This window comes from Egretta garzetta, unplaced genomic scaffold (genome assembly GCF_000687185.1).
Source record: "Egretta garzetta isolate BGI_Z169 unplaced genomic scaffold, ASM68718v1 scaffold238, whole genome shotgun sequence".
Classification (NCBI taxonomy): domain Eukaryota; kingdom Metazoa; phylum Chordata; class Aves; order Pelecaniformes; family Ardeidae; genus Egretta; species Egretta garzetta.
The window spans coordinates 803385-814787 of record NW_009260402.1 but is presented as its reverse complement, the minus strand read 5'-3'; the positions used below and the strand labels follow the sequence as shown (position 1 = coordinate 814787).

General features: G+C 48.9%; 2 protein-coding genes across 2 annotated transcripts in view; both read left to right on the top strand.

The window, feature by feature from the left end:
- Positions 1-5011, top strand: part of LOC104130380 (tetraspanin-15) — a 53477-nt gene extending 48466 nt beyond the window's left edge. The window contains exon 8 of the mRNA XM_009643416.1: positions 4766-5011. Coding sequence (XP_009641711.1) covers positions 4766-5011 — 246 coding nt within the window. The remainder of the gene's footprint in view (positions 1-4765) is intronic.
- Positions 5012-10386: 5375 nt separating this feature from the next.
- On the top strand, positions 10387-10957 carry LOC118452766 (electrogenic sodium bicarbonate cotransporter 1-like). The gene is made up of 2 exons (XM_035898912.1): positions 10387-10459; positions 10710-10957. The coding sequence occupies exons 1-2, from the start codon at positions 10387-10389 to the stop codon at positions 10955-10957; spliced, it is 321 nt and encodes a 106-aa protein (XP_035754805.1).
- Positions 10958-11403: the final 446 nt, after the last annotated feature.

Genomic DNA, 11403 nt, shown 5'->3' with positions numbered 1-11403 from the left:
AGCACCCACTTATAATTAGTGTCGCTGTTCTAAGTCATCTAGAAATAATCGCAAGTTCAGAAACAAAAATAGCAGGGTTTTAATTTGCTTTTTTGAGCCTTTGCTGGTTTGCACAGAGAAGACTCAAGGGTCTTCCAGGAGCAGGGTCTTCCAGGAGCAGGGACTTACAGACGTCCACTGGAACCTTCTGGCATTAAATGAGTATTTATAATTGGGGCTTAAAACAGAAAAATAACCAGACTGCCCTCGCCTGGCTGTGTGTTCCCACATGGTTTTGCTGGGGCAGGGAGGTCCCTCTCGACGGGACTCACGGGGCCAAGAGAAATACAAACAAGGGCTTTGATTAAGCGGTGCGGGAGGATATGAAAAGCTGCAAGTGATGAATGACTTTTATTTCCCTGTCCTCCTGGGAGCCTCGTGAGCATCATACAGCCCCTGAGAGACAAAATGCCAGAGGATTTGTGCTTTGGAGCGCTTATTTTTTCCCCCTCTGATGAACATAAATTTCCTCTAGCTGCTTGGATGAGTTGGATGGGAGGATTTATGGCTGGGCCCTGCCCGCGGCCCGCCCACTAGCCGCTATTGGGAGGAGCTGGAGAGGTGGGAAATGGCAGTAAGCATCTGCCCCCCATTCTGTTTTGCTGTGCATTTGGATATTTAGCTTCTTCAAAAAAAAAAAAAGGCAACAGGGTATCTTCTTCCTGGTGCAACAACATGTGTGTAGTGGGTTGGAATATAATAGTCCAGGAATCTGCATGGCCATGGTGATTGTCATCGTAATGGTGGTGCTTTGGTTTTGCAAAGTTTCCCTTCTTGATTTGTGCTCAAGGTGGCTGGGTGAGAGGAAAACGCGTGCGAAGGGAAGGGTGCAGGATGGATATGCCCATGCAAGCCTTTGCAGGCTCCCTCCTGCGGCGTTCGGCCGGGAAGCGAGGCAGGAATTCTCAAATAATGTCATCTGCAAGGTGGTTTTTTTTCCATGGCTGCCACCGCAGGGGTTCCCTGGCTTTGGGTGCCACCAGATTAAAAATAGCATTATCAATGCAAATTGCAATATATCTATACGTTGCAATTGCGATTGCAATAGCATTGCAAAAACTATGTGTGTATATAGAATCATAGAATGTTTTGGGTTGGAAGGGACCCCCAGAGGTCACCCAGCCCAACCCCCCTGCAGGAGCAGGGACACCTTGAACCACATCAGGTTGCTCACAGCCCCGTCCAACCTGGCCTGGAATGGTCCCAGGGATGGGGCCTCCACCCCCTCTCGGGGCAACCCCTGCCAGGCTTTCACCACCCTCACGGCAAAGAATTTCTTCCTTAGATCCAGTCTAAACCTGCCCTGCTTCAGTTTAAAACCATCCCCCCTTGTCCTGTCCCAGCTGGCCCTGCTAAAAAGATTTTCCCCATCTTTCCATATATATATAATCCCCATCTTTCCATATATATATATATAAACAATCATATTGTGACTTTCCAGTGGGTCTCCGAGCTTTATTGATTCCCTCAATCCGCAGAGGTCTTTGGATTTATTCTATGCACGCCACTGCTCTTGCCCACGTAAGAGCAGCTCCTCGATGAGCTTGTGTCCCCCTGCAAACCCTGCGCATTTAAATCCCTCAGCAAAAAGCCCAGAAAGCGGCAGCCTAGAGACCTCCGGAGGCAGCCGTGGTTTCTGTGCTTTGCTGAACACCAGCCAGAAAGAACGGGCAATTTTGGAACTTGAAACGACCGGCAAGCAGCAGCTCCCGAGCAGTTCTCCCCTCGCTGGCTGGTGATTACCATCATGGGGAGGGGAAGTCAGGGAGAAAAGCAGCTCTTAAATTTTTTTTTAGCCTCCTACTCGATACATTTTGTTAACGTGCTCCTCTGCAATAACGCCTTCCTTCCTAGTGCAACGCAATGAAATCAGCGTTTATGTTAGAATTCTCTTTACTTCGGGAAAACATGGTGCCCTTGGTGCTGGAGATATTGGATGCATCCATATTCCTGACAGCTTTTTCTATTTTCATTAAGTGAAAGAGGATATTTAGAGGCGAGCTGGAATGGAAGGTGGTTCATAACTCAGAGGAGAGCGGAGGCTGTGGGATGTCGGCTGCTGATTGAGACTTGGGGTAATTTTATTCCGTTCAAGAAATCCCCGGTTTAACTGGGATGCTGCGTCCTGCCCTACCTCGGATGCCACGTCGCCATGGGGAGGAGAGGAGCAGGAGGGACGATGGCCCCGAACCTGGTTGGCTTTGCAGAGTTGGATCCATTTACATTCAATTTATTGTAAACACAAAGCTTTTCTGAATTACTGGTTGGTTTAAGGAGGAAACAAATGACACACTTGCCTTAAAATTTGTCATCTCAAAGGGGTTTGGCTTGCTTGGTCCTTTCACAGCATCAGCAGTGGGGTTTTAATCTGCCCAGTGACAGCATGCTAATAGAAGTAAATAATGCTCAAGCTTGACATTCATTTAAATATTATTTTTAAACTTTTTAAGCAGCTCTGCTGTTGCATATGGATTAGCTGAAATCTTATTATCCGGATCCATGTGGGAGCGGTTGCTCTGGGTTCTCCCTAGAGTTCATAGATGGAGCCATCTCCAAGCCCTGTCCAACCAGCCTTGGCCTCCTGCATCCTGGCCTGGAGGTTTCTGGAGCTTTGGGAGCTTTTAGGTACAAAAGAGGGGACGGACATGGGACAGGAGAGCAGGACTCCGGTTGGCGTTTCCATGACAAAGTCTTTGGGTTCGTTATTTTTGCTTTGCTGCTGAAAGCAAGCTCCATCCCAGGTGACCATGCGGTCGCACGGCCCAATTTTGGTTCTGCACACGTTCACGGGGAGCGAATGCATCTTGCACAGCTTGAGTTGGAGATGAGTGCCGGCTCCATACCCAGGCTGAAATCATTTCGTAGGGTATTTGGGAAGGAGTTGCCTGCTGAGACGGATGTATAATGTGCAGCACAGCAGTGAATATTTTGAGGGCAGCGGGGAGCTCTGCAGATCCATACACAAAAGTTCCCGGGGCTGGAAGATAACCTGATTTCAGGCCATTTGGATAACAAAAGGAGATGCTGAGATGTTTTCAGACTTCAGTTTTTCTTTCAGTACCTGCAGTCGCCTTTCCCAGCAAAGAACCCTCATGGCACAAATCCAGCATTTCCGCAATTCCCGCAGTCGGGAAAGCCCTGGTAGCCATAAACATGCAGCAGCCTCCGGCTCCTTGTCTGTTCTTTCCGTGATTAATCCTGTTAGCAGTAATTAAGTGGAATGTCAAACAAGCAGGATGCTCTTTGACGATTGGTGGGCGCAATTAGGAAAGCGGGAACGGGGCAAGCTCCAAGTGAGGACTTCAAGGAAGGACTCTCCGTGTTGGGAGAGCATCTCAAAGTGCGTGGTCTTCCGCGTCTTCTGACTTGTTGAAGGAAGAGCTGTCAATCCAGGGGCTCCCCTTGGGATCCACTTCCAGGTGAATTTGGGAGGGAAAAATAAATATTGAGCTTTTGTGGGGGCGGTTTCTGTGCAAGGTGCTCATGCAGATGGCAGGGTGTTTCTCCATCTCTGAAAGGCAAATTAATAAACCCCAGTGATGTTTGTGTTTGCCTGTTTGCTTTCAGCTCATTGGGTGAACACGGATCTGATTTGCTTTTTCCCTGTGGAATTTTTGCCTTCGTTTTCTGCAGCCTCCTCTGGGCAACTGCTTTTCCCTTTCCGCTATGGGATAAAACGGTCCCTAATTTAAGATGCATCACAACCCTTTGCTCTTATCTCCATTTATCTTTCTCTTAATGTTCCTACTTGCCAGGCTATTTAATGGATCGATTTGGACCCAGAGAAACATTAATAACATTTTTCAGCTCCAGAACCAATGCTCCACAATAGTACGGCAGATTCCAGCTGATGGATGGTACTGGTGCAACTGGGTTATTTATCGACTTTTTTTTTTTTTTTTTTGCAAGGAATGGTTATGCAGAAAACCACGTTAACTACTAGCCTGGAGATTGAGAGGAAAAGCCCTGAGGTTCAAGATAGTGTCATCCTTCTCCATCCCCTCTTGTGTGTTGAGAATATCTCTAAAACTGCACCGTTCGTATCCCGGTGCCTACCCTTGCGATATCCCAAAGCATCCAGGGCTTATAGGGGATAAACCTTATTTCTAAGGCTCAACAGCCAAGGTGGGTGTAGGGTTAGGAGAAAATAGGCAGCTTTGTGCTGAGAATGCTCTGATTGCCATCGTGCCCCTCATCAGCGTCTGGTCTGCAAATAGCTCCTTGGGATGGCTTCTTCTTCATAGCCACCGCAGCATAGAACCACAAAGGAAGCATCAGGTGACATCAGAGCAACGTGCTTGAAATCTTGTGCTGATGAAAATGCTCTTTCCCCACCCCCCCCCCCTTCCCCTAAAGATTTAGTGTGCTTTTTAATACCCTGACAGCCAGCAGGGAAATGGGAAATAACCTGGGTGGCACCATGCTTGCAGTGATATCTTCATTTTGGTAAGAGCCGGGACATCTGCTGCTCTCTTTGCGATGCTCATGGTGACGTCCAACTGATCCGCATCCCACTGTCAGGGCTGATGGGGGAAGCTGTGAGATGGAGATGGCAATTCATGAGTTTAGCAACGAGCCTGTTGCATTGGCAGAAGATTTTACTGGATCTTGTTCTCTCTTGTCTCGTGGCCAGGTTTGGAAGTTCAGGTGACAGCATCCCTTGCATGAGAAGACCTTCAGGAAGGGTTTGCGTGATGGTAGTGGCCTTAAATCTTGTATTTTACAGGTGATCGGCCTCGTGATGGCTTGGCTGTATTGGCAAAAGCTCAACGAGATCTACTCCAAGCTGGACACCGTTGACTTCAAGATGCTGGAGATGCGGGATTTCAACTTTGGGGCGGTGGATCTGAGCGGCACGGGCTGGTGCTGGTGCTTACCCAAGGAAGGGGGTTACATTCCTGTCAATGCTGAGGAGGAGGAAGATGAGGAGGAGGAGGAGGAGGAAGGTTCTATCTGCCACAGTAAATTGTGAGAAGACGGAGGACTGAAAGGCAGCTTGGAGCAAAGCTCCTAGGGAGGCAGAGGATGTTGGACATGGAAATAATGTGATTTATCTTCTCAGGTTCAGGAGATACTTTGGGGGAAACTGTAAAGTAACACTGGAAGGTTATAAAAAATGCAATACACTGTGCGGGCACGTGAGCTCCCCGGGGGCCTTTTCCTACCTTGGCGTTTTGAAGCATTTGTACATCTCTTTATTGGGCTTGGGGGGGTTTTTTACGCAATAAATGTGAATTCTGTTGTGTTTTGTAAAGTCGCCTCCACTCACTGCACACCGAGTGGGCCATCAGGGAGGGAAGTGGCACCGTTGTCATTGCGCTTTGGGGTATCTTTATGGTTATACTTAGCCTGATCTCCTGAAAAATTGTGGCTTTATGGGAGATCCCCAGATGCACCCAGGCCCCAGAAAGACATAGCTAAAGGAAAAAATGGAACAGCTTGCTCTGCAGAGCCTTTCCAAAGGGCTTTTCTAGGAATCAAATCCCTAGGGAGGCACCACTTGCACCTCCTGGAGCAGGATGGATGCTTGGGCAAGGCTTGCACAGGAGGAAAACACCCATTTCTGAAGGTTTCCAGCTCTTCCCTATGAACTACGGCTTCAGTTTTTTATCCCCAGGCAAGGAAAAGGAGAGCCCAGCAATTTTTAAAATGAAGACGGCTTGATTGCGGCAACGTGCTGTCCCTGGGGATGGTGGTAACTCCCCTCTGCTGGAGACCAACCTCGGCAAGGAAAAGGAGAGCCCAGCAATTTTTAAAACGAAGACGGCTTGATTGAGGCAACGTGCTGTCCCTGGGGATGGATGTAACTCCCCTCTGCTGGAGACCAACCTTGAATGACCAGGTGAGGAATTACCTTTTATAATATTTATTTTTTAGCCTAACAACTTGCTGATCAAGGTGGCAATTCCCTCCCACATCGGTCAGGATATAGGAACTAAAACAGCCGGCGTGCGTTGCATCTGACCCTGGACCGGTAAATTGAGCCGTGGTGGGAAACGGGCTCGCGGAGGAAAACCTCAGGCAAGATGAATTGCTTGAATCTGGTTTTATATATATATATATAAAAAAAAAAAAAAAAAAAAAAAAAAAAAAAAGCAATAGTGAAACCCTCTGCAATTCTGCAAAGCTCCCCGGGCTTCTCTGGTGCAGGCTCAGCAATAAGCTACCGACGGCAAAGCTTCCCCCAGCAGCCATAAGTCAAACGCAGAGGAGGGAGCGTCGAGCAGAGACCTGTTTTCTCTCCAAATGTACCCAAATCCCTCGGGTGCCCCGGGGCGGCTATAGTTGCTGCCTCTATCAAATGAGAGGAATCATCTCAAAAGCAAAAGGCAAAGAAAAAAAAAAAAAAGAAAAGTCTATTTTTCAAAAGAGCGATGGGTGTGGAGCACCGCGCAACGAAGGAAACGCTGGGCTTATAAGCGGTGGTTTTTATTAATAAGGGTATTTCGGGGGCTGGAGGCTGACTTGGTTTATTTGGATGCCCAAGCAGGGAAAAGTGGGTGAGAGCTGGTGTGTGACTGCCGGGCTCTGTCTCCCTCTTCTGACTGTTTCCAAGCTTTATTTTTTAACTAAACCAGAAGCAATCCCCAGCACAGGCCTGAAAAAAAAAAAAACCCTTCATGAACCTTTTTTACCCCCCGCAAATCACATTGAAAACGGAGCTGGGAGCCCCAAGAGCCAAGCAGTGGGGTTATGGAATTTTTTTTTAAATGGTGTGGCCAAAATTGGGTTGGGTTTGCGGTTGTCTGGTTTTTTTGCAAGTGGAGAAGGTCAAACCTGCAGCCCAGGGAAATGAAATGGTCATTTAAGGAATAACAGGGCAGCTGCCATCACCCGAACGGCTCGCGGGCTCTGGGGATTTTGCTTTTCCTCCTTTTTCCCCTTCTTGCCAGGAGGTGTTTAGTAAAACCATAAGAAATACAAGCTGATACATGCGACCTGCGCATTGTAGTTCCACGTACCTGGGGAAGGAAAGTTCATTGCCATTATTTTTCTCCTCTTTATTACAGGACAAACAGCCACCAACGCCTTTACACCATTTTTCTGGCTGGGCAGAGCCCGCTGGCACTGGACCTTGGTGCAGGCAGCATTGAAGGGGTCGGATGCAAGTGGGTTTTCCCACCTGGACTAATGCTGGTTTGTTTTTTTTTGGCAGGCGGTGAGCGATGGGAGGTGGGGAGAAGGTCGATTCATGCCTCAATTTGGGCACCCAGCTCCCCTGTTCCCACGGACCATTGGTCTGCAAATGCCTGGAAAAAAATGGGAAAGGTAGATTTGAGCATGAAATCATAAGGGTGCTTCATAAAAGCTTTTCTCCCCGCTTCCAAATGTGCCTTATGACTCTAAATAAAGGGGATGCCAAGAATATTCCCTAATTCACCCTAAATTTTGCATCTTGAAATCGCTGCTGCCTTGCTCCAGCCCTGACCCTGCTACACATGGAAGAGCAACTCTAAGGAAAACACGAGCTGGGAAGAAAATGGGAGCCGGGATAAAGTATCAAACAGGTTTTGCTTTGCTTTTTATACTCCGGATCGTGCCGTCGGATAATCTCCCCAGAGAGAAAAGCCCCGTTATCAGATGACCTTAAAGCACAAAGCCTGATTTCCCGTTCCTCGGGGTTTGTTTTATTTTTTTTTTGCTGAACGACAAGGCTGGCCGTGACGAAGTGCCAGGCGCTGCTTTGTTGTGGATTTATCGATCCCCCCGTTTAAAAGGCTAAGCAGAGGTGAGCAAGCCAGGCGTTAAATAGAAGCGGACAGCTCGGGAAGCAAAGCGGGCATGCTCGTGTGACCGAGAGCTTGGCTTTCATGAAATCAAATTTTACAGATCTTCAACACGTTAAAAGCAAAACATGGAAATTACAAAATAATTCGGTGTGCAGCCCTCATAAAAAAAAAACCCCAACCCTAAACAAACTGTATTTGATGGCCCAGGGGCTGATCCTATGGACCCCAAGGGGTTTAGGATCTTTCTCACTGGTGGCGACGTTTCTCTGCACCTCCTGGAAGAGTTTCCTTCCGTTCCTTAAGATCAGATGTGCATGACATTGCACAGAGCAAAAAAAGAAAGCAGTTGCCCTCCCAAATCCCTGGCAATCGAGCCAAAACTGCTGCAAAAACCCACCCCAACAACCCCAGAAGATGCAGATTCGGCAAGCTGGGGATGGACAACCTGAATTTTCCTACATCCTGATGGTCTGATATCTAGACCCCATCACTGCGCAAGACCAGGTCTTTGCTGGCTTGAACGTCCCATCCTCTCCAGAGGTCTGTTTGCATCCCGTGATGCCTTTCTGCTCCCAAAGTCAATCAGCGTTGCCCAAAATACATTTTAACCTGGGAGCTACAGAGCGTTTGGCAGTAGACGTCAATACGATGGTTGCAAGAGCAGCTTTATCTCAAGGCAGTCTGGGCTCCTGCACCCACCAGTGCCCGTGATTTTACTCCACAGCCCCGTCTTCTGATTTCCGAGCATTTTTGGGGAGCTCCAGGTGAGTTTATTAAGGGAAAAACTTGGTTTTGGAACTGAGAGCTGGTGGGGGTCATGGGGTTTAATGGGCAAAGGTAGCGTCGCTCTTCTTTTCCTCCCCTTATTTCTAGAGCGCTTCCGGTCATTTTCCAACCGTTCCATTCTGCGTCGTGCTTGTGTTTGTACGCAAGGATCCAGGGGGGGAAAAGCTTTATACGTAAAAAATGAGAGGCATAAATCCTAGGCTATATAACTCTCATAAATCAGCTGTAATCAATCAAGTTCTTTCATTTATCAGTGGATCTAACGAAGCGTGGGTTTATCAGACAGGTTCTTTTTGCTGCCCAACAGACCTGTGGTAGAGCTCTCGCCAGCCGAGCTAGATTGCAAAAAACCAGTCCTATCTCTTACCAAAACAGCCCCAGCTGAAAGATTCTGTGTCCTTATCTATCATCTGGGGAACCCAACCTCGTGCTGAAGCTCATGAGGAAATGGGGGGGGGGGGGCGACCATTCATCTGTTGGAAGGTACTGGCTCATTTTTAGCACAAAAATATTTATGCCTGCAGCCTGGTGGGTGTTTTGCTGTTTCTCTTGCCAGCACCAGCTTCCTAAAATCCTCAGAATTAGCCCTGTAACATTATTCCTGGGAAGCCAAGGCTTGTGGCTGATGTTATCCCTTAATACACCCAGGTTTGGGGCACGGTTGTCCATCCAGAGGTGTTTGCCCTTAAAATAAATTGGTTCCTGCACCTGTGCAAAAAAGTTTTGGTTAATGAGGTCAAAAAAGAAAATCCCAAATCAAGAGTTGCTTCAAATAGCAACTGGGATAAGGCTGGAGCCCGTGTCAGTCTTTGCTTTGGGGGACAACGGGTCAGTAATTTGGCAACCTAAGCAGGGCCAACCTGGCCAGCCCTGGACCCTTCCAGATATTTTGGTGTACACCCCGTTCGCTTGATATTTTTAATCTCTTTGGTTTGAATTGAGATTTTTCTTCCCTGAAATAGATGGATAATGTTATGATATAGCCATGGATGCAAGCAGCCGCAACAGGGGACACGGAGAGGCTGGCTCTCCGATGGCTCTCAAAGTGACTTTGGGAGGCATCGACCGGGCTGCCATGAATAGTAACTGTTCTCCCATCCAAGTCAAGTGTGAAAGGCAATCACTGGAGGTCAGATAATTAGGAGATTAATTGGCATCTGTGGCAAAATTCAAAGAAACTCGTATGGGCAATAAAACAGCAGGTTTGAAGGAAGATATTTGGAAGCGGCAATGCATGTATGGTGTAAAATCTGTGCTCAGGAGATGGGGGAAAACTGAACTCTGCTTCTACAAACCCCCTTTTATCTGTCCAGGTTCCCCCCGAATATTAAAGGGGTGCTTATTGCCAGCAAGCAACCCCATTGCAACAGCTGCTAACTAAACTTGTGTCGGTGGTCGTACCGGCAGATCTCTGTAATAACCTCTTACACTTCGCTTACGCCTTCCTTTGAGCGGCAGAAATAAGAGACCAGAGACGTAACCCCAGAGAAATTTATCCAGATTTTTTGAAATATGGGGAGAGCAGACGTGGAACGCGGGCAGGGCTGGCGTGGAGCGAGGCAGGGCTGAGAGCTCACCGAGGCGAGACGCGGGCGCTTGCAGGAGGTGCTGGAGGGTCCCCAGTGCATCCATAGGGGAGGTCCCCGCTCCCCAGTGCATCCTCGCCCCATCCGGAAAGGACCCTGTGATTTTTCTGGGGCCACACGTGAAGGATTCCCGTAGCAGGGAGCACCCGCTGGGTGTGCAAAGAGGCTGTTCCCCTGCCCAGCACCCTTTAAAATCTCTCTCCTTTCTCCTCCCCACGGCTCAGCTCTCTCCAAGCGGCAGGACCATGCTGGAGGATGAGGATGGGATGAGCGAGAGGGGGCTCAGCAGCTCAAGGAGGAGATATGACGATGAGGAAGGTGAGTGAAACCTCAGGGATGCCCCAAATGGCACTGGGGACTTCCCTGCCAGCTGATCCATCAGATCTCCCGGTGCTCAGCTCAGCACATCCCACGCACGGTGTGGGAAAAGCTCCCGTGGGTGCTTTAAGCCTGGTGGGAAGAAGGCAAATATCTCCCTGGCTTTTTTTTAATTTTTTTTTTTCTTTTTTTGCAAGTGAAAACCACCCAGATCTTGCTCCCTAAAGCTTTTTATTTTCCTTCCCTCTAGATTACCACTCCATCTACATTGGGGTGCCGGTGCCCCGGGGCTATCGGAGGAAACGGCGTCGGCGAAGATCTGCCTCCAGCCGGGACAGGATGAGCGAGAGCGAGCGGCACTACGAACGCCAGGACCGCTCCGACACCGACGACGGCGGCCAAGGCTGCTACGAGAGCGGCAACGACAACGCCAGCAGGACCAGTGAGTTGCCCTCGGGCTTCCCGAAAAAGCGGGAGGGGGTTCACAGCGTCATTTAATCCAGGATTAAATCGCCCCCGTGCACCCAGCCACGTCGCTTGGTGCGGCGCTTGCGTTTGGCGCTGCTTTTCCTGGCGCTTTCCAGGTTTATTTTTCTCGATGGATGTCTCGGAGAGCCAGGCACAGGGTGTGAAATGGGATTTGAGGCTGCTGAGGTGATGGGTGGGCTAAAAAGAGGTTGCCCTTGCCCTTGGGAGGTCGCTAATGAGGAAATCGGGGCACAGCGGGGTCCCAGGGGTGCAGCCATCCTCCAGGCATCACCCTTGTTCCCGACAGGCTTTTGCCCAGGGCTTTGCCTGGTCCTGTTAAATCTTCTTGGCGAAGATTAACATTTTGCACAGCAAAGTAGCTGTCAATCTCTTGGTGTGTTGGGTTTTTTTTTTCCCCCTACATAAATTCGCATTTAGGTTTATGTCGAGCAGAGCACGTCACAGCTCCACAGAAC

Coding starts and splice junctions, on each gene's coding strand:
- LOC118452766 (XM_035898912.1), top strand. CDS start 10,387: ATGCTGGAGGATGAGGATGGGATGAGCGAGAGGGGGCTCAGCAGCTCA. Junction 10,460..10,709: donor GAGATATGACGATGAGGAAG/GTGAGTGAAACC, acceptor CCTTCCCTCTAG/ATTACCACTCCATCTACATT.